At 33.1% G+C, this 24,583-nt stretch overlaps 1 protein-coding gene across 1 annotated transcript; it reads left to right on the top strand.

Annotated features, from left to right (window-relative positions):
• Positions 1 to 532: 532 nt before the first annotated feature.
• Positions 533 to 24,583, top strand: LOC132735978 (uncharacterized). Its single transcript, XM_060723023.1, has 8 exons — positions 533 to 686; positions 8,005 to 8,153; positions 14,833 to 15,035; positions 17,350 to 17,608; positions 19,937 to 20,153; positions 20,719 to 20,820; positions 21,783 to 21,892; positions 22,262 to 24,583. The coding sequence occupies exons 2-8, from the start codon at positions 8,025 to 8,027 to the stop codon at positions 23,048 to 23,050; spliced, it is 1,809 nt and encodes a 602-aa protein (XP_060579006.1). The 5' UTR covers positions 533 to 686; positions 8,005 to 8,024; the 3' UTR covers positions 23,051 to 24,583.

Raw genomic sequence — 24,583 nt, forward strand, 5'->3', positions numbered from 1 at the left:
TTGGAATACTTTTAAACTGGAATGCATTTCTAAAGGGCATCATTTGACTTTAAAATCCTTGGTTAACTTTTTAAAAATGTATCAAACGTATTCACTTTTAACTTGGGAGTTTGTGTTCTCTATTAAATTTTTAATGCATTTCTAAGCCATTTTCACTTTATGATGTCCCTTTTTGGCTTAAAACATTTGCCTTTTTCCTTAAAAACTGTTAAAGGTTTTAATGTCAAACTTGAAATATTTGTTTACTATAGACAAGTCTGCTAAGCACTTTGCAGAATTATGCCCCCTATTCTGTGTGGCTTTTAGTCAACTACCCTGCTCTGAAAAAAATGGAGTGCACAGTCTAATGTTGGTCTTGTTTTATTTTTAAACACCAAGATAGATTTTTAATATAAATCTAAGTTTTAAAACATTTGCCTGCAATTGAATATTAGTATAAATGTACCTCAGTAGAGGTTTGACTATAATGGAAGGTATTGAGAAAAGGCCCTAGAGAGTACAAAAAGCATTTAGCGGTGTTCGATCTACAAGATAATATTTAACAGTGTTCAGCCGTGATCCAAGCATTTAGATAGGTCAAGTTCAATGACGTCAATCATTATAATATTGAATGTCAAGGACAGTGGAACGTGAAGGGGAAAAACAACGTGAAAATTCTGAAAAATTGCGACATTCATAAATTAAAGGTATTTTTCAAATATTTTACTTGACTAAATTAGCTTATTATAGTTAATATTGATCTTGATAATAATTACACATTATAATATACATTCTTTTTTCAAACAAAAGATTTGACAGGTTTCATTATTTCAATATTTGTTCTGGTTGGGGACCAGCAAATCCGGACAACCACCAAACCCGGACGGCCCCCAAAAAGACTGATTTAGTTGTTCTCTTTGTTCAGTTGTTGTCAATCTATGAGTCACTTTTTTATACACAATAAATACAGGTTTCTTCTAAAATTTAGTATAATATTTTAAGAACGTTGACATGGGAAATTTGGAAATCAAGAGTGCAATGCCTGACTTCTTATAAGTATACTGTTCTCCTTTTAGCTCGCGGTACTTAGTGTTTTGAAATAATAATGAAAACAAACAATGAGCTTACCTTTCAAATAATTGTTATCAGCGGTAACTGTAATCTATTTTCTGCTACATTGCACAAAGAAACAACAAAACATTCATGTGATAACACATTTAATACAACAGAAAATAACCATGTGTCAGTCATGTTTATGAAATGACGTCATCAGTTAGCTCGCGATAGACTGGTTTACAGGTTGAATACTTATACTATTTTAGGTCAAAGAGAACTAAATGATAAAAACCATGTCCTTGAAATTATTTGTAAAAAATATTTCACAAACACCAATTAACACAACATCAATAGCACATTTTTGATGTTTAACAGTCAATGGTCAGTTAAAAAGTTACTCTTCAGGACAGTGAACACAATAGAATGTACTAGCCCTTCTTAACACTTTGACATCAGTACAGTGGGTTAAATGGACCCAATGCCCACAGTGATCACATTGACCCCATTTTAATATAATGAGACCTGGATAGTCTCTAAGATGTGGGGGAAATTTAGAACTGCATACACAACAAACGTCGTCGTCATCTGACTCATCACTTGAGGATGCATAAATTGGTTTATTTGATCGGCCTGACTTTGTAATGCCAGATGACTTTGTAATGCCAGATGTGGATGGTTTTGGCGAGTTACCATGACAAGATTTTCCTTTTTTTAGGATTGAAGATGTTTTGGATATTCTATTGTTTATTCTGCAAATGATTATATAAATAGTATACTATTTATATAATCATTTGCAGAATAAACAATAGAATATCCAAAACTTCAGCATGTGCTCCGGATATATATTGTATATCATGTTAAAGGTTTAAAATTAAAACACACAAGCTTTTATCTTAATTAAATCAATGTCATTACATATCTGTCTGGACACATGGTATACTACATACTGTACAATTTAGGTTATTTAGATACACTCCTTGAGGGGCCTTAGACATAAGTGTCAACATAATCAGAACTAAACAAACTAGTTTGTTAGTTAGGTGAAGAACCTAGCTGTACTGTGTCAAATTTACAGATCTGTAGCTTTGAAATTATGCAATCTGTATGGAAAAATGTTCAAAAAGTGTCCGGTTGATGGTCCCTCACCATAAGTAGGCTTACTGTGCGACAAGATATTGTGCACTGCTATTTTGTGTCTAAGCAGTACAGTTGTATCTCATCTCTACGTAGAAGCGAGATTCTGACTCAGAACGAAAATATCTCAGAATGTTGCTTTGGCACGTCAATATATTTTGACTAAGGCTTGTTATTCTATCAATACTGTAAATTTGAATTAAAATTTAACCCCCATTATTTATTTATTCATTTATTTATATAATTTTGATCTTCAGCAGGCGATCATGTGAGACACAGATCATTGAATTAACTGATTACCTTGTGAAAAACAAAAAACAGATCTCATACTACTTGACTTCTATTCTAAAGCTTTCGATAAAGTAAACCATCTTAAACTCTAGATACCCTTTAAGAACATGGTGTCTGTCCTCAAATTCTAAACTGGATACAGTCCTTCCTTTTTGGCCATAGACAGACAGTAGTTCTGGATAGTGACTGCTCATCTGAAGTTCCATTTACCTCTGGAGTGCCCCAAGGCTCAGTCCTAGGGCCCCTCTGTTTCCTTCTATTTATCAACCAGCTACCATCTTCAGTCCATCTCAAGTCAGATTATTTACAGATGACACTGCTGTATACCTATAACCATCAATTCCTCTTCAGACCCCCCAACACTCCCAACATGATCTAGACAATATAGTTCTGTGGGAGAAGCAGTGGGACATGGAGTTGCACCCTTCAAAGTGCAAAGTCATTCATAACACCTTTCAAGAACATGGTGTCTGTCCTCAAATTCTAAACTGGATACAGTCCTTCCTTTTTGGCCATAGACAGACAGTAGTTCTGGATAGTGACAGCTCATCTGAAGTTCCAGTTACCTCTGGAGTGCCCCAAGGCTCAGTCCTAGGTCCAATTGCTTAATATCTCTGACTAGATCTGCCTGCTGACCTTAAATTTAACACACATAATATCTCGAATAACTTCCAATGCAAACAGATCCTTTGGCTTAATCAAAAGGAATGTAATTACCAAAAATTAAAAAGTTAAAGAATTAGCATACAAGTCCCTGGTCCGGCCACAGGTTGAATATGCTTCCAACTATTTGGTCTCCCTACTCTAAAACCTACCCCCCCCTCTTAGGTCACTGTAGAAAAGACTGGGATGCATCCTTGAACATGCAATGAGACTAATAATGTTCTACAAACTCTGGACATGACTAACTAGTGGATTACTTCCCCCCTCTCTAGGGTCACAGCCATGTAGAAAGAACTGGGCTGGCGATCCCTTGAACATCGCAACTGTAGACTAATAATGTTCTACAAAACTGTGTAACATATACCATAACCTAGTTGCGATTATAATCTCCCACCATATGTTCAAGCCCCACATCTTTAGGTTATCCAGACATATGCACCCTTTAGCCCTTCACCGAATACAGGTTTCCTCCGACTACCATAAGTACTCTTTCTTCCCTCACAGCATTATACTATGGAATAAACTCCCAAGCTACATTGCCAATGCCACCCTGCCCAACTTAAGTCAGTTCAGACAGGCAGTGGTGGTATTGCAGTACTTATCTTGCTCCCAGTGTTTTTAAATATTTTATCCATTATCTTCTTCTTTCACTATAAACATTTTAACCATGACTAGAAAACATTTATAGTCTCACCTTCCTAGCATGTTTATAATGCTTGGACTATTTTGCTTTTCTTTTACCTTTTACTTGCAAATCAAATCAAAATTTATTTATTGTCGGTTTGTATATATAACATTTCACAAAACTATGTATAGCTTTTGTCTGACGTGCACTTAATTCCTGCCTATAACACTCGCGAGAGTGGTTAGCAGTATCCATAGATAGATAGATATAGGGGATACATATTAATCTTTAATTCTTGTAAAGGGGGTACATATTTAATGGTAACTTTAAATTAATTTTAATTCTAATTAAATTATTGACAGAATATCAAGCTCCTGAGTGCTATAAGCTGTTAATTAACTAAAGTCTAAATGATTTAATATGGCCATGACTCGTGCAATTGTGAAACTAGAACATAATTTGTTATTGTTGTTAAATGTTACTGTAATCTTAATGAGAATGAGAGAATAAAATCCTAATTCTCAAACACTAACCCTACTGTAGATGTAATTGGAGTTACTTTGTAAAGAGATAATAATGGGTAAAAAATCATAATGTTAAAAATCACTGCAGAGTGCAGACAGATTCTAAATTCTAGCCGCTGTAAGTTTTTAATCCTAGTCCAATTAATTTGTGCAATCTCCTGTTTAATAGATTAGGGATTTTACTCACTACATTAACAGTGTTGTAGCTGTACCTCTATATATGCTTGTCAGAAATCATGATCACTCGAAAATAAATATTGCTTTTCTGGCAGTTATTACAAACATTAGCACTTTGTCTGGTATATACCAGGATACAGATATACAGTATTAGTATTTAGTGTGGTGCTCCAACACTTTTAGTACTGCTCAGCCTCATAGATTATACCCCTCTGTCTGTCTGTCTGTTCATCTGTCTTTAGTACTTTACATCTGTCCATCATCATGCGTTCATTGGGTACTAAGGTGTCTACAGGCACAATAGTTAACTCTTTTCCTTTGATTGCATTCATTGCCTTAAAAGAGGTGGCTATTAAAAAGAGAAATAGGGAGAACATTAGAATAGCCACCTACGTATCCAAATGTTAGTATGTCTGTCTGTCCATTTGTGCTTACATTTGGATACATAGGTGGCTACAGAAACAAAAGGTAACAATAGAATAGCCACCTATTTATCCAAATGTTACTAGTGTTCTGTCTTGACATCCATCTATGCTCTGGCAAAGAAATAGGCAGTTTGCATGTTTAGCCACTAAGAAATGTTAAAAAGTGAATACAATAAGACATGTATAAAATAAACAGTGTTTGATGTAAAGGGTTTGTTAAAACTAAAAGCAGCCTTGCAGTCTGTTTTGGTGTAAGAAGCCAAGGGGTTTGGTTTGCCTTTTTGGTTTGCCTGTTTATTATGTGCTAATCCCATGAGAGATCATTTGATATATTCATGACCAGGCAATGTTACTGCCTCTATAGTAGTTTCATGAAGTGAATAATTAGTTGGTATAAAATGTTTCTTTGTGACATTGATTACATGACATTTTGATTGGTTGAACTACATTTACCAATACAACTCCCACTTGTCTGTATTTAACTGAGTAATATACTTATTAACTTTAAATACTCAATAAGCCTACTATATAAAATAATAATCCAGGATATGACCACTAAATGTACTGCAACACAAGATATTGTGCTATTTTATACTCATTTGTCTTGCCAATGATGGTAGAATTATCAAATAATAATCTCCCTTTGATCATCATAAACAAAATTACATCATAGATAAGATATATACAATGTATATAACTCTCTGTAGCAGTTAACATTTTGCTTTTTTTAAAAGAAGACATATTTAATTATGTATCAAACATGATTTGAGCAAATTGCCAGTTTAGCCAGTTTTATAAATAATTTCCTGTAAATGTTAATGCTTAAGTGTTATTTATTCTTCTTGAAAGTTAAACATAACTTATATCCTTGTGGAGTTGTAAGTACAAAGTTAAATTTTAAGTTCAGCTTGAGTGGCTGTGTTTGGCTTACACAGAATTTACGTTAATTTGATGGTGAAGGAAGCTATTGGCTGATATTGTCACTCAGAGTGACTCTCGTATCTGTTCCTGGAAGTAAGGAACCAACCAGTACTGAGCAAGGAGTGTACAGTTTATAGGAAGGAAGCAACAGCTGAACTGTTAGCTGTGTTTAAACTCTGACCCAATATTCTTGATCAACCAATGTGTTATTTTGGTATGCAGTCTTTTGATCAATATTAAATATAATTGATTATGTTTATACACAAATTGAATGTGGTACCCCTTTCAGGCCCTGCATATTGGAGTATAGACCCTTGACATGTTGTCTCTGTCATGTCATAAAGGAATTAATTTTGGTGCCCTTAAAGAATAAATATTGCTAATTGGTTAGAATTTTACATAATATGTTTCCATTGTTTTTATCAAAGTTAAAGAAGTTTAAGTCAAAAATTAGGGCCTGAACCGCTCCCAAGTGAAAGCCCAATGAAGGACTCTGTAGTCACTTGCTGTGTGTCTATATCAAAAGCATTTTCACTATCTAACACATTACAAGACATACAGTTCCTGTTGCTCCAGGCTCCAATTTACATGGATATTTTATAACATTTTGTCTGAGACTCTTTAGTACCTGTTTTCTTCTCATTTAGCTGTTTATTTCAAATTTTTAGTGCCTGTTTTGGGTCATTATAATTTCGGCCCCATTTTCCTGACAAATTCCCTTATTTCTAAAAAAATGTTCCCTCCAGCAGATTTTTTAGATCTTCTTTTATACCATGGACATTGTATTTTGAGAAGATAATGGTTTAATGTTACACAATTTAGCTAATTGATATTAAACTGTTTTTCTTGTAACTAAATTTTCCCTGTTTTCCTCCTATGTGATGCAATTTTCCCCTCTACATGGGCCTGCCATATGAAAATATGCATGATTATTACAGGATAACATTTAGTCATCTCAATCTTAAGTCTGAATGGTTGCAGATTACCTATGTTTTCTTGTACAACAAAGTTAGAATATATACAATTAAAGGAAAGACAATCATACACATGCTCATGCTGTATTTATAAATACAGAGATTGTATTTTATGAAATATGATAAATAGCAGGGGTTACAGTTACTTCCAAGTAAATGAATATGAATATTATGACATGATAATAGATAAGTAATAAAAAGAGCATCGAAACAAGAGGCTTTCTGATTTGTACGAGGGGGCATAGCCCCCAAGTATAAATCAGATTGCTGAGTGTTTTGATGTTCTTTCTCTTTTGTATCATAGTCAAACATAAAAACACGTTCCCTGATACTACAATATGAAACCCCACAAAAAAGTAACCAAATGAACGAGCATCTGAATAGGATATTTCAATCGCTGTCACTTTCTCTGTCGTCACAATATGTAAACCCCGGACAAAATGAACCAATCAAAGGGCATGCTCTGGAGTGCGGGTAACTAATACCTGCACTCCAGTTAATGCACTGTGCATGTATATGTATACGATTTACCTCTGTCACGTTTTCAACAGAAAGGTCCCCAAACTATGTTACAAATTAGACTAAGTGTACTTGTAAACAAAGTTAGATCAAGGTTGGTAAATACTAGAACATCATGATCCAAAATTAAAATAATTAATGTCAGTGATGAAAATTTAGTAAGACCCACATAATTTAAAAGATGTTTTGGTAAAAAGTTTGAACAATTATTTTTATTTTGTGACTTTTAAACATTGTATACTGAGACAAGAATGAGAAAGAATAAGGTTAAGAAGTAAGCTGTCTGAAGTGTTGTTATTACAAATAAGTCACAATGTTTTCTGGCGACTTGGAGAAAATACAAAAGATTATCAGTCAAATGTTGCAGTGCCATTTATATGGTAGAAATCTCCTGTACCTTATTGACATTTAAGCAGTTGCAAATTATTTCTAATAAAAGAACAGACTTAGCTGTGATATTTATCTTGTGTGACTTCTTCAGTTAGATTTTAATGTCAAACTTTCATTCTCAATGTGATGCATAGATAACCTTTATCTTAGAATGTTAGTAAGTAGGTGAAGAAAATGTAAACAAGTCTGAGATCACGTTTACATTTAAATGTGAGATATTTGGCAAGTGTTCATCTCACTGTGCCAGTATATAAACAACAGTAACTTCTGTATATATAGCGGTGCACATAATAATAGCTACTATTGTAATTTCATTTCAATTTTAGAGAACATTCAATGAGACAATATGAGTAACTTGTCAACATCAAGTGAAGATATAAAAGTAAGGAAGATGACAGACAACATTACAACACTACAGAGGGCGCTACAACGTATTAATGATGCCAAAAGGACACTGGGCAGAAATACCACAGAGGTAATAAAATCATTTCTTTGTTTTATTATCTGATTTATCATTCGGTTATAATAGGAAAGAATATTTAAACTGTGTTCAAGGTTGTTTTTTTTCTCACTTTTATAAAAGGAAGAGAGAAGAACCCTCACTTTTTAAGAAAACTATTTTAATAGGGGAAGTTCATTTATCTTAAATAATCTTTAATTGCATATATATATCAAAAAGTATATAAAGTATAACATTTATACATTAACATTTCTACACTGTATACAAAAGGGAAATTATAAATTAAACAAACCAGGTAATAACTGCCAATTAAGATATATCTTTATTTTTGGTATGAATTGCAATCTGATTACATTTGTAACCTTTACTAAAAATCTACAGGTCAAAAACCATCACCTTCTTTATTTATAGATAGACATAAGAACTTAAGCTAATTGACTGATATCTTGTTTAGTTGTGACACACATTTTTAGCTCGACTTTTCTATGAAAAGGGGAGCTATCCTACTCGCCCCGGCGTCGGCGTTGGCGTCACACCTTGGTTAAGTTTTTCGTACCACCCCACTTTATTTCAGAAGTATTACAAGTATGGCTTTGAAACTTACCATACTTGTTCACCATCATAACCTCCATCTACAGACAAGAGTACATAACTCTGTCAAGGTTTTTGACAGAATTATGGCCCTTTTTTGACTTAGAAAGTGTATTGAGCTTGGTTAAGTTTTTTGTACCACCTCACTTTATTTCAAAACCATTGGAGGTATTGCTTTGAAACTGACCATACTTGTTTACCATCACGACCTTCATCAACAGACAAGAGGACATAACTCTGTCAAGGTTTTTGACAGAATTATGCCCCTTTTTGACTTAGAAAATACATTGAATATGGGTAAAATCCACTTATTGCCTTAACCCTTTGAGATATTGCTTTGAAACTTTTAATGCTATTTCACATCATTACCCCCATCTGTACGCAAGAGAAGGTAACTCTGTCAAGGATTTGTTTTAAAATTAAGGCCTTTTATCGACTTAGAATCTTGGTTAAGTTTTTAGTACCAGTCCACTTTTTGACTGAACTGTTTGAGATATTAATTTGAAAGTTGGAATACTTGTTTACAATCATGATTCCCAAACATGTCCAGGAGAAGGTAATTCTGTCAAAGATTTTATTTGAATTATGGCCCTTAACTGTCAATGTTTTGTATTATAGGCAAGCACTAAAAAACTTAAAAAATCTAAAAAAATTCATTCCTATCCACTTGTTCACTTTACCATAAATTATGTCATATAAACATTGCTGTAATATTCAAGGGTATCAAACAACTAGTTTTTTTTTCTTTCTTACCAGCCCTCTTTTGACTTAAACATTTCAAACTTTGCTGCAGTGTTCAAGGGTATCACACAATTCAGTAAAATAATTCTTCACTAAATATCTTAATGCTCATGGCCATTGTTCACTTTAAAAATACAGAGATTCTTGTATTGCCTTTTACTGCAAAAACTTTTTTTATTGGCAAGCAATAAAAAAGTCGAGCGCGCTGTCTTACGGACAGCTCTTGTTGATATTTATATTGTCAATAGATCATTAAATTGTATACTTAATGTTTCTAAGTATAACATACTTCTAACAGCAAAGTGTTTAAATATCATACACATTCTAATGGGGATTATCCAGTTCTAGTTTGCTCAACTTTCATACATTGATCTATTTATAGCTTTTATCAATGGTCAGCTTAACTAAACTTGGACTAGATTCAATTCATGTCAAGTTCAATTTATATAGTGTAGTTAAATTACATATATAGTAACACGTGTGACCTATGATTGACCATATGGGAATAAAGTTGGTATTGTTACTTAAAAGGTAGAGGTCAAGTACCTTAGGGCTAATGAAGAAATAGCTGACAGTTGAACTATCAGCTATATATTATGAGTAAACCTTGTAATCTGTAAGGAATTTACCTTCTAAATTATAATGAGTGTGACAAAAAAAGTATAAAATTATTATTATACATGTCAAATACAGTAATGATTATTATGTCACAAAGAACATAGTAATCTAGGTACATGTAGTATGGTGTAAATAGAACATTTAACCCATTTATTGTCGGTGTACAGTATAGACATTATAAAGATCTATATATGACATTAGTCACATCAGTATAGATCATAACCAGCTTGAAAATAAATTATTCTCCTGAACAGGGATACAAATTATATAGTCACTGCTTCATCCATCTGTCTGTCTGTCTGTGCAGTGTACTGGCATGTCACTGTGGATACTTAATTAGAAATAAGAGACCAAAAGGTGACAGGTGACAGCAAATTAACTATGAGATTTTATGTGGCTTAAAGAACATTTGGGAAGAACAATCACTGATTACTATAGTTAAATATTATAATTATCCATGACCCACGTTTGGCCAGATAATATACATTAGGGCCATTGAATAGTAAAAAAAAACAAGAAAGAACAATAGACTTCATGGTGTTACAAAACATTATTTGGGTGTGGTGCTCTATACAACAAAAGAAAATAAACAAATGTCTTATTAGTACAAATGTACCGTAAAATTCCTATTAAACGCCCCCGGGGGGGCTAAACATTTTCCAAAAGGGGGGCTATTATTACAACACAGTTTTTCCTAAATCCAAAAATCATTGTAAATAGTTAAAATACATTAAGTGTTAGCAACTGTTGGTAATAACATTAAAAAGTGTTAAGCTTTTAAAGTTCATACTATAAAATAAAATGGATTCTGAATGATTTGAATCAACAGAAAATGAATTACGGTATCAAAAATTAATGACTTTTTCATCTTTTAAATTTTTGTCATACTGTTATACCCTCTGCCACATTCAGATGTAGACATTTTCAGATTGTGTCAGGTGGTAGGCTTAGTCAGTCACAGCGATATATATTTATTATAACCCCAAAAAACAAAGTTTGGGGGGGGGGGGGTATATAGGAGTCACCCGGTGGTCGGTTGGTTGGTCGGTCTGTCCAGACGTCTGTTGCATTTTCCTTGTCCGGAGCATAACTTGAAGACTAATGGTTGGAATTCAATATAACTACATACAATGGTCAAGCACATTGAGAGGAAGTGCAGTGCACAAGAACCATAACTCCATCTTGACTAATTACAGAGTTATTGCCCTTTGTTACTTTTCCATTGCTTTCTTTTGTCCGGACCATAACTTGAAGACTAATTGTTGGAATTCAATATAACTTCATACAATGGTCAAGCACATTGAGAGTAAGTGCAGTGCATAAGAACCATAACTCCATCTTGACTAATTACAGAGTTATTGCCCTTTGTTACTTTTCCAGAGCATAACTTGAAAACTACTGTTTTGAATTCAATACAACTTCATACAGTTGTCAAGAACATTAAAAGGAAGTGCAGTGCACAAGAGCCATAACTCCATTTTGACAAAATACAGAGTTACTGCCCTTTGATACTTTTCCTTGTCAGGAGCATAACTTAAAACGTACTGGTTGGAATTCAAAACAACTTCATACAATGGTCAAGCACAATAAGAGGAAGTGCAGTGCACAAGAACTTGTGCAGTATTTATAGAGTTATTGCCCTTTGTTCCTTTTCTTTGTCTTTCTGGATTTATTACAGAGTAATTCAATAAAACTTCATCAATGGCCAACCAAATTGAAAGGAAATGCAACATACAAGAACCACAACTATCTTTAATTGCCCACAACCATAACTTTTTATTTCAATTCTTTTACACAGTATTCTGTTACTAGTAACATCCTCATTTCCGAAGCAGCCTTGTGGGGGTATTAATCACATTTAGTGATAGTTCTAGTTTTAGTTAAAATAAAAATATTACAGTCCTTGCAATAAAAGACCAGAAGTATACACACTTAATATAATTATACAAGTATGAGCATTCCTGTATTCTACTTGGTACATATTTTTCATATATTACTAACTTTTCCATTCTATACATATATATATATATATATATATATATATATATATATATATATATATATATATATGTGTGTGTGTATATCTTAAAGAGCAAATCTTCCCAGCAATTTAGCATGGAAACAGATTTTTTTCTTTTTGTTGCCAAAACTTTACTTTCAAGTAATATTTAGACTGTTTTATTAGTGTTATAGCAAATTTATGAAGGTGTGGATAACTGTATTTATATACATAGTAAAATAAAATGGGTTCACACTTTATGCATTCCCCTTGTAGCTGAAGGGTTACCTTTAAGGGTGGAGGCATCATAAGTGCAGACACCGTTTATGCCCTTTATGATTGTAAGAGGCGACTATATGGGTTTGAATTACTAGTCTATGCATCTCTAAGCTCCAGCAGGTGTGGTGGCTTTGACACCTTATGTTCCTTTAAGTTTGTAACTTACAAGGTTAGCAAAAATCATTATTCCTGTTTCGGCACCGTATGACCAAATTTGTGTTGATGCACCATAAAACCAAACAGACACTTTATACATGTCATTAGTTTTCTCTCCTAGAAAAAAGTACTTGCTTTCAGGCATCTTTTTGTATCATCTGGAAAAAAATTTGCTCACTAATTTGAGAAACGATTGAGTCATTATAATGTATTAAGTTGTCTTTCTTTAAAGTAGTTTTCATCATCTGGTTAGCTGGCAGCTAAATTTTCTAATTACAAAGCTTATAATCAATGAAGAACACAATTACAAATTTTCTGATGTATTGATTTTAGAAGAAAATTTTACGTCACAGCTTAAAACTGTTTTAATACAATGTTTGGGACCAACAACAGTTTGATTAGAACAAGATTTTTGCATTTTGCTGTCTGAGTTTGTTTCTTACTTTGATATTTAGAGGTATAAACTGGTGACTTGGTAACATTTTTGAAAAACAAGGATTTAATTAGGTTTTTTTTTTTAAAATAAAAAATATTGATATTAAGATTGAAATATTTGATTAAATTCAGATGGAAGGTACATGTATTTTATTTTTCTTATCTTTTCCTTTTGGTTTGTTGACTTTCTTTTTTCTAAATCACCACTTAAAAGAAGAAAAGAATGTAAAAGATTGCTTGTTTTTGTATAAGAGACATCTTAGATCTAATTATTAAAAATCTAATAGACAGTTGTCGGAGTCACAATTTTCTTTCATACAGTATTTTAGAACTGGCTTTGACCTGGTTACTTTATACATGTAGTATGATTTTCGTTATTTGTATTCTGTGAAAATTTATTCTTATTGATCTATATACAAGTATTCTTTGGAACATGTAGATGACCTCTTCTGTTAACCCTTTACCTCATATTTACGGGAACCAACACACTTTCGCCCCCCCCCCCCCCCATTTTTTCTAAGGCTTCAAATAGTAAACAAATGTCCTGTTTGAACCCCAAACACATGTTTTCATTTGAGAAATGTTGATCACTTTTTTCGGCGCTGCCCCAATCCAAAAGGTACTTCAGAGGGTTGCCAGAAGGGGAATGTGCCCCCTTCTGTTTTTTGGGGGGGGTTGAAGGGGGTCCTTCATCGCCAAGAAAACTTTGGACTTGTGAGAGGCTAAAATGGTCCCAGGTAGATAATAAGGTAACGTGTAACCAAAGCTGAAAAGCCTTTGACTATCTGAATCCATTGAGAAGTTGCAGCACTTTGAAATCAATTTTGATAGAAAAATCAATGCAAAATAATGATTTTTGGCAATTTTGAGATGTCCCCTCATTGTCATGGTAACAGGAAATTTAAGACTGAACATGTTGTTTCAAAGGCAATGGTCCTGTCAACATTTGTGCCAAGTTTGATTAGTATTGAAGCAGTTTTTATTGTTTCATAGCAATTTGAACACTTTCAATGAAAACAATGAAAACAGCCATTTTTCACAAAATGCTCATGCAGTAATGGGTTAATGACCTTGATTGTTCAAAGGTCAAGGTTGTTGTTGCCATGTATAGCTTTTAGTCATTAATAAGTGTGACAATTTTGGCATTAGCTGTCAAAGTGTATTGTATAATATACATTATAACATTATATGATTATGATGATGTGAATATCAAAGACTATGGCCTTAACTAGTGTGATATTTACAATGGCTTAAATAATAATCATAATTCATTTTAATTTCATAGAAATAACTTCATTAATCATAAACATGCTGATTTTTTTTTGATTGACTTTAAGGGATATCAAGGTGAAAATTTGAAGTTGGTGACCCTACAGTAAAGAGTCCAGTCAGCAAGGATGTGCAATCTGGCCTGGCTCTATACTAGTGACAAAGGCTTATCAGTAATGGCTTCAGCAGGGTAAAGGGCTCATCACAGGCTCACTTTAATTAGTGACATTATTACCTTGCCAGTTTATTTGTATGAAAAAGAACAACTTATATATAAGATACTATATCTAGTGAGCAGAATGATGACCTATTTTACTTGTACAGTATGTCAGCTCATGAGGTCAAAGGAGTAAGCATTATCATCAGTTTGCAAAAACATGATGGATTTTTTTTGTCTGGGTTTTCTAGGGCTAAAGTTAAGTTGACATTGATATAAACTATTTAATAACCCACATGTATGAAAACAATGCTATGTACAAAATTTAATATGAACCTTATTGAAAATTCAGTTTGAAATTTTGCCTGCATTTGATTGTTCTTTTTTTGTCTTACAGAATTATAGATTAGATAGATTGTATCAGTTTGTAATGTTTCATATATTTGTAGGCCAAGTCTAGGATACAGTGTAACATCAGTCGTCAACTAGAGACACTACGTAACAGAGAGGTGTGGTTACTGAATCAGTTAGATGTTGTATCAAGTGCCAAGGAGGAAGTTCTACAACAACAATCGGCTCGCCTTAACCAGACCCTCGGAGTGTTACAGAGTGCTGTACAGTTTCCTAACAGCAGTGCTGATAATATTGCCAGGTATATAAAAGATTGTCGTAAGAATCAAATGATGTTTGTTAGAATGCACCAGGTAAGTTGGAATCAAGTCATGTGTGTTAAACTGGCGATGATATTGACAGACCTGTATACCATTGTTACAGAATAAGGACAGTTAGCTCATCCGTGAAGTCTGAGAAGACCATATGATTTACACTGTTTGATAAACTATCACATAAGTTACAGGGTGAAAACACAGTAATATAGAATAAAAAAAGAAGATAATAAGTTGTGCACAACTGCATTTACTTCACAGGATCATAATGTATTTATTAAACAACCTTTGTTATTGTGTTTTCTAAAGAAATAATGATGTCAGCACTTGTGTTTATCATGTGTTAGCTAAGCTATGTTTATCATTTTGTCAGCTGATTTGTGTTTATCATGTGTCAGCTAATTTGTATTTATCATTTTGTCAGCTGATTTGTGTTTATCATGTGTCAGCTGATTTGTGTTTATCATGTGTCAGCTTATATGTGTTTATCATGTGTCATCTAATTTGTGTTTATCATGAGTCAGCTAATTTTGATGATGATATGAATCTCTTTAATTCAGATAGATATACTTGAATAATCTGTAAAATATTTGCTAGTTGATAGCTTATCAGTGTTAAGTAAACCTAGGTGTCATGTAATGATATGAAGAGAGACGAGTTGTATTGTTGGTCAGGTTTATGTAAATATTGTTATTATCCTAGAAAATACACCCAATATTTATCAACATGTATTATGATAATTGATAGGAAGACATGTTATAAAGATTGAGAGCATGTATACCCTCCTGATGTTGTACCAGTTACATGATAGTGTTCTACATCAATGTCAAGGTTTCAGAGTCTTCATGTACCCATTTCTCCAAAATTATCATAATTTATGTAAACTTTAGCATAGATTTTTACTGAAGCATATATCTGTCTGTATAAAGTCTATCTCCACAACTAATGAAGGCATTCACTTGAAACATCACTAAGTCTCCTGGAAGAACCATAACTCCATCTTGACTAATTACAGAGTTATTGCCCTTTGATATTTTTCCTTGTCCGAAGCATAACTTGTAAAGTACTGGTTGGAATTCAAAACAACTTCATGAAATGGTCAAGCACAATAAGAGGAAATGCAGTGCACAAGAACCATAACTCTGTCCAGAGTAATTATAGAGTTATTGCCCTTTGTTGCTTTTCCATTGCTTTTTTCTTGTCCAGAATATAACTTGAAAACTACTAGTTGGAATTCAATACAATTTCATACAATGGTCAAGTATATTGAGAGAAAGTGCAGTGCACAGAAACCATAACTCTTTCTTGACTCATTTAAGAGTTTTTGCCCTTTGTTACTTTTTATTGTCCAGTGCATAACTTAAAAATTAATGGTTGGAATTCAAAGAAACTTCATACAATGGTCAAAGGCAGTGAGATGAAATGCATTGCACAAGAACCATAACTCTATTTGGACTAATTACAGTTATTGCCCTTTGTTACTTTTTTGTCCAGTGGATAACTTGAAAACTAGTAGTCGGAATTCAATACAACTTCATACAATGGTCAAGTACAATGAGAGGAAGTGCAGTGTACAATAACCATAACTCCATCTTCAGTATTTGTAGAGTTATTGCCCTTGTTCAATTTCCTTGTCAGGTGCATAACTTAAAAACTAATGTTTAGAATTCAATGAAACTTCATTCAATGGCCAAGCGCAATGAGAGGTTATGCAGTGCTCAAGAAGCATAACTCTTTTTGGACTTTATTACAGAGTAATTCAATAAAACTTAATCAATGATCAAACACATTGAAAGGAAATGCAATATACAAGAACCACAACTATCTTTAATTGCTCACAACCATAACTCTATTTCAGTTCTTTTGCAAGGTATTCTGTTACTAGTAACTTCATCATTTCGGAAGAGTCTTGCGGGGGTATTAATCACATTTAGTGATAGTTCTAGTTATGTTTTGAAAACTTACAGAATTCCTGCATACTGAGAATGATCCCAGTAAAGCTTGTTATCCATCTGACAACTGTTTTTAACTTGCTATATTGAATGTTTATCATGTATTTCTTTAATTTTATTTATATATCAGGGCCTTTTTACCTTCTATAACAGGGGCCGGTATAGGGCTGCTTCCCCAAAGAAAATTTCTTTAAAATCATGCAGTTTTCCCCAAAAATTGAATTTACATAAAGTTTTTTCTTCCCCTTTTGCAAATATATTGTGTAATTTTTCCCCAAAATTAGGGGCTGGGCTGCTTCCCCAAACTATGAAAAAATGCCCTGTATATATAATCATTGTGTTCTTACAGACTGGATCTTTGTGACATACAACCAGAAGAGACTCCTAACATATGTTTCAAGTCAGATCCCAGTGCTCTCAGAAATGCCATCATGAGTTATGGTTGTATTGATCCAAACAATGCCCCACCAGTAACTTCTCCGTTCATGGCTCCAAATCAAACTGCTCCCAGTCTGCCGAAACAGTTTGAAGACTACAATGATGCTGAGCACCATGTACTTTATAAGACAGTAGAAGAGATAAATAGGACAAAATACAATGAGCCTTGTGTAAGTACTGTATATGTGTGATATATCTTGTATAATTACTGCATATGAGTTTGTGGAAGAATTTGTGTGAGTACTGTATATGCTTGTGTGGTAGACTTTTGTATAAAAACTGTATATGTGTGGTTGTCCTTGTTTAAGTACTGTATATGATTATGTGTGAGATCCTGTATAAGTACTGTATATGATTGCGTTGTAGCGCCTGTTGTATAAGTACTGTATATGATTGTGTGGTAGATCCTGTTGTATAAGTACTGTATATGATTGTGTGTGTGTTGTATAAGGACTGTATATGATTGTATGGTAGATCCTGTTGTATAAGTACTGTATATGATTGTGTGGTAGATCCTGTTGTATAAGTACTGTATATGATTGTGTGGTAGATCCTGTTGTATAAATACTGTATATGATTATGTGGGAGATCCTGTATATGTACTGTATATGATTGTGTGGTAGATCCTGTTGTGTAAGTACTGTATATGATTGTGTGGTAGATCCTGTTGTATAAGTACTGAATATGATTGACCATCATTGTGTAGTAGATCCTGTTGTATAAGGACTGTATATGATTGTATGGTACAGGCCTCGACACTAACTTTTTTAGCAAGTGGTAAGCCGGACCACTAGATTTAAAATTTAGGTGGTCCTTCCGGAAGTCAGGTGGTCAATTATTATTACCATATTATTGTTTTATTGTTTTATTGTTTTTGAATTTTGACTCTTTGACTGCAGATTTAGAAAAAAATGTTTTGAATTGATGACAAAGATGTATAATTTCCTTTTACAGTAAAGAAAATAGATATAATTAGATATATATTTTTTCATCTAATTAGAAATGTAGGAGAGCAAGTCAGTAGGTATTCTATCGTAAAGTTATCTGGTTTTCTTTATCTCATTCAGAAATACATAATAGGGTTTGTACTTACGTTATTGTTATATTAAAACGACTACTCCCCCAACTTAAGTTAGGAAATAGTGAAACCATTTATTGTATATCTGCCTTATTTTCTTACTGTTATTCAAATAATCATTGCTGATACATATGGTGCTTCTAACTCTTATAATCATGATCAATTTCTTTTATAGATTAACATTTTTAATAAAACTATTTGGAATCTGATTATCTAATTCTTGTCTTTAAAAACAAGGCAATATCTAAGGATAAAAACATAATAATACCAACGTTAAATATCATTATAGTTTAACTTATTTTTCTCCAAGCTTATCATACAGAATTTTTACCTCCCTGTTGCTTGTTGGTTGATATTTATTTTTGACATTGACTATTTTTAACCTTTTGAAGTAATTTAACTTTGGAAGAAATGGATCTCTTATCGTTAAAATAAAGATAAGTAGCAAAGAATTACAAGTTAATTTTTTTCCATTTCAGTTCATTTGCTGCCATTATTCAAGTATCTGAATTTAATTTCATCCAATGTTCCATACAATATCATAATTACTAGCAATAGAATCATTTGAATGAATTTTCAACCTAAATTAATATCACAAATTCTTACCTCTTTTAACTTGCATAAACAAAATTTTAGCACCTTAAAATGAAAGTTATTGATGACTTAAGAACTTCTTGAACTGATGAGAGATTAATAAACCGTATACTAGTACATGTTTATCGGACAAATGATTTTAAACACCAAGTTTATAACATGTTTTTGACCAAATCGTCATACTCCCAAATGAGCCTTGCACCACCCAGATAATTCAACTGGTCTGACGGACCAGTGTCTTTTAAAAGAAGGTGGTCCTTGCCAAAATCAGGTGGTCTCGGACCAACGGACCACCGCTAATGTTGAGGCCTGATGGTAGATCCTGTTGTATAAGTACTGTATATGATTGTGTGGTAGATCCTGTTGTATAAGTACTGTATATGATTGTGTGGTAGATCCTGTTGTATAGGTACTGTATATGATTGTGTGGTAGATCCTGTTGTATAAGTACTGTATATGACTGTGTGGTAGATCCTGTTGTATAGGTACTGTATATGATTGTGTGGTAGATCCTGTTGTATAGGTACTGTATATGATTGTGTGGTAGATCCTGTTGTATAGGTACTGTATATGATTGTGTGGTAGATCCTGTATAAGTACTGTATATGATTATGTGGGAGATCCTGTTGTATAGATACTGTATATGATTGTGTGATAGATCCTGTTGTATAACTACTGTATATGATTATGTGGTAGATCCTGTATAAGTACTGTATATTTGTAACAGACTTTGTGTAATTACTGTATATGCATGGTAGACATTGTTTAATTTCTGTATATATGTGTGGAAGACCTTGTGTTGAGGCTACTTCGTATACCACTTCAGGTGCAGGTGAATATTCCAAAGTTATCAGGGAGAATAGAAGACTGGCTATTGTACCCCTCTGGTAGTTCTGCTGTAACCTCTGACCCCAGATTTACCTTTCCACAACTCTCCAACAACCTTTCTGATTGGCTGAGAGCTCCTTTGTCTGTGACATCAACCTCGAAGCAGACACCAGTAATGAGCACATTGAAACCAAGTACATTGACTCCAGTTGAAGGTTAATATATGTTTATATTAAAAATTTTCCTACTTTATTAATAGGGAAGGGAACAAATAATTGAATATTTAAAATCCTCTCATTATTTTGATAATGAAATATTGCACACTGCATAATCTGTACATGTGAACATATTGCACACTGCATAATCTGTACTCGTACATGTGAACATATTGCACACTACAAAATCTGTATTGTGAACATATTCCACACTACAAAATCTGTATTGTGAACATATTGCACACTACAAAATCTGTACATATGAACATATTGCACACTACAAAATCTGTACATATGAACACATTGCACACTACAAAATCTGTACATATGAACATATTGCACACTACAAAATCTGTACATATGAATATATTGGCAATATAAAAAGAGGCTAGTTTGGTTGGGGAAGTAGCCGATATTCTGCATCTTTAAAGAAAGGTTTTTGGCCCTGATTGCTCACTACAAAACCTGTACATGTAAACATATTGCCTATTTTCCTGTTGTATATTGGGTAAGAGTTTAATACTTTGTACACCTGTCATTTACAATAATTAATTTTTTGTATCAGGTATATCAACAGATGCAAGTATCAAAACATGGCTACACAAGATAAAGCAGAGTCCACATGAGGAGGAGGAAGAGGACTATGATTTTGTTGAGGAGATTTCAGGTAATAACCCATGTCTTTCTGAGTCATTTATACTCAATAGTGACAGTCAGTTTTTAGCTTGACTTTTCGAAGAATGGTGGGGCTGTCTAACTCACCTAAGCACTTGTGTGTCAGTGTCCGCATAAGCGTAACACTTTGGTTAAAATTTTGCAAACAACTTCTTGTAGAACTTAATATCCCATCAACCATTCAAGATATTTGCTTTTGACAATTGTATGGAGGTAAATATGTAAAGCCCATAACACTAGCATGGATTTGACTTAATTATGGTCTTTTATGAACTTAGAAATTCCTTGTTAAAATGAAATTCAAAACTGTTGATGGTGTTCTTAACTTAACTCAAGTTTTCGGGATCATTATTGAAGGTCACTGTCCGAGATCTAGAACTCTGAAATGGATTTGAATAAAGTATTGCCCTTTGTGATCTCACATATTCCTGATATATAACTATTATTGTGCATTTTGAATGATTTTTTTTCCTCTTTGTTAATTTCTACTCTACTCAGGCTTTTGTTTTACTACCAAGCACTAAGAATTGTCAAGAGCACTGTCCTTCTGACAGCTGTTATTATTTCTGGGATAGTATATCAAATAGCTTGAATATTTGGGTGTTTAAACCAACAGACTTGACTGATTATTTTAAAGATCAACTTTATATATCACTATAATTATAGGTAGATGAATCTTCTTGTTAAGAGAGAAAAATCCTGATAAATTTCACATACTATATATCACAGATTTTGACTGCTGTTCTTTTATATTACAGATGGTTGTTAATATTGTCCTAATAGGTCAGAATATATGTAAGCTCTTGACTTCAGCATATAAAATTATCCAATATTTAAGGACAAACATTAAGTCAATTTCTTGAGTAGACTAGTTTCTGATAAAAGTAAGAAGAATGTGTTTGTTGTTGTTTTTTAGATGATAAATAGTTTTATGTTTGACATTTTTTTGTGTAGATACAAGAACACAATGTAGCTTAGATAACTTGGATGAGTTCATTGATGACAGAGAGAATTGGTTGCATCATACTGATGACCTTGACCTTACACCACACGTTCTTGTACAGGTAATAAAATATAATGTTTTATTATTTATAAATATGTTACAATTGCCCTTAAACAATGTCTTGAAAATATAACAAAAATAGAAATAAACATACAGTACTTTATCAATTCTAGAATTGAAATTTTTTGTACAATTTTCTTTCTTGGTTCATGTTAGTGCTCAAAATTGTCCTTCTTGTACATACTTACCATTGTTTTGATTGGAATTAGTTAGAAAATTGTTATGACAGAATGCCATTTAATAAACATGCCCTAGTTCAAGTATTTAAAACAAAATGGTGCTCTGCACTTTACAACATACATATATCTGCAGTAAATATTATGTATAGAAATGGGAGATTTTTCATTGTTTATTGTTTATTTTATCACAGATTAAGTCCCAGCCACTAGAGAAATGGTTACTGAGGTCGAGCAAGTCCTCGGTGAGATCTGAGGAACCAGTGTTGATTGATATGAGCCGCTACTTGAGGAAAGTCACTGATGAATTGGACCAATGGTTGTTACATGGAGCTAAACAAAATGATAGTGGAGTGGAAGATGAGAGTTTGGTTAGCGAACGTCTGAGACTTTCTGTGCCATTATCTCTGGAGATAGGCAGCTCACATCTGTCAAGGGTAGATAACCCCTGGATACACAGATCAAGGACAAGTACAAGGTCAAGCTGTTCATTTTCCCCAGTCTCCAGCAGAAGTTCCAGTTTCTCCAGTGTATCATCAAAGCGCCAGAATTGCAACAAATGGTTGCTGAAGGGGGCTAACTTTGATTCTACTACGGGAGTACATATATCATGTCCAATGATGGACAAATTTGAAAAAGATATGGCTAATGTATCCTGGATTCAATCTGATAGTAAAAACATGTCTTCAAGAAATGTCAATCCTATGGCCAACTTTGATACAGAAAACTTTGAGTCTGGAATGTGGCTGAAGCCCCCAGGACTGTCCAGTACCATGGTAACTGATGTAGATTCTCCTCTACAGAAAGTTCTTAATTTTCAACAGTCCAGTAACAGCTCTATATGGCTGCTAGATAGCCAGGTGAATGGTCCAACCCAGCCGGCATGTTTCGAGAAAATGTTTGATAAGGGAGGAAATCAATGGTTGTATCAACCATTTAATCCATTTGTTGAAGATGATTTGATAGAGGAAGAGATGTGTTAACATTTTTACTGTGGTTACTTTATATTTTACTGTTTCTTTTATCTTTGTTTTATTGTTAAATCATTGCTTGAAATCATAGAAGATAGGACAAGGTGTAACTTATATCTACAGAGACTTCCATCAGTTTATACATGTATTTACTTTGTTTTTATTCAGAGACTGTTTATTGGACTGTTGTATTCAGATTATCATCATTGTATTAAATCATAAATGTTACAGGTAGTGGCTTAAATTGATTTATGATCATATACAACTGCCCACTCTACCTGACAGTCATCTTATGGTCTGCCATCAATAACGTATGAAATTACCCTATAGGTCACAGTCAGAAATAGAAAGATGATGATACAATGTCACTGCACTACTTGATAAACCTAAATAGAAGGGGGAAAAAACCTTTCTCACAAAAATTTGACAACTTATGTTCCAGAATAATCTGATAGTTATATTAAACATCATTTACATTACAAGTTCAGTCACATGTATATATTTATTGTCATTATTTTCATTACAAAGCTATTCTTATATAGTGCTATACTGTGCTATCACAGCAGACATTGCTATCACTTTGTTTTCATGTAAATATTTTTAAAACATTCTACATATCATAAATTTTTATTCATGTTAACTTATTCTGTATAATATAAGCAGTATGAAGAATGATTTCAGAATTTACAGCATATTATGACCTTCAATCTTTTTGTATTATTTCTTCACTTTGTTTTGGGATTCCAGAAAATATTTTGCGTGTGATGTTTCAATGTCTGGGATTCCTTGGAATTTTGGAAATAACCCAGAAAATACTATTGGAAAACCAGGCAAATTATAACAAAGACAGTGGTGTTTGTAATTTGGTTTTCCAATGACTCATACACAACCTGTTAACTATTATAGCATTTAAACAAGCTGTTGTGTCTGTAGAGAAAAACAACATAGAGCTATGTCTCATACATACAAGTATAAATTACTATTATATTAATTACTGACAGCCAGTCACTTTATGATATCATTGGCTCAGAATAAAAACAAATTGTAAAAGTACTATTTTCTCTATATTTATATATTTTGTCCTTTGTTTTTAATATTTTTATTCTATTACATGTTATTGTTTTATTTATGTTGGTAATTTTTATTTTAATTTTATTACTATTGACGTCAGTAGTATCATATCACATATAAGCATTTATCTGACATTATGTTATAGGTACATCAATGTCCTGGGCTATATATATATCAGTCACCCCAGGGAACTCTGATCATATTCTTCTATATTCTGTTTTAATCAGAAATAAAAAAAGTTGTGTTTTAATCAGTGTCTCTTCTGTTTTAGTCTTATTCACTATTGTAAAGAAAGCTGAAAATATATTGCAATAAGCTATTTTTGTTAAATACAAAAATGTCAGTAAACATTAATTTTATTGGTTTATATATGTATCATACATGTGAACATTTTTTTGATGATCAGGCGGGAAATTTTTATTCAAAAAGAGGGATATTTTGGAATTTTCAATAAACAAAGAAGGAAGTTCTGGA

Source organism: Ruditapes philippinarum, unplaced genomic scaffold (genome assembly GCF_026571515.1).
Source record: "Ruditapes philippinarum isolate M1 unplaced genomic scaffold, ASM2657151v2 ctg1381_1_1_1_1, whole genome shotgun sequence".
In the NCBI taxonomy this organism is placed as follows: Eukaryota; Metazoa; Mollusca; class Bivalvia; order Venerida; family Veneridae; genus Ruditapes; species Ruditapes philippinarum.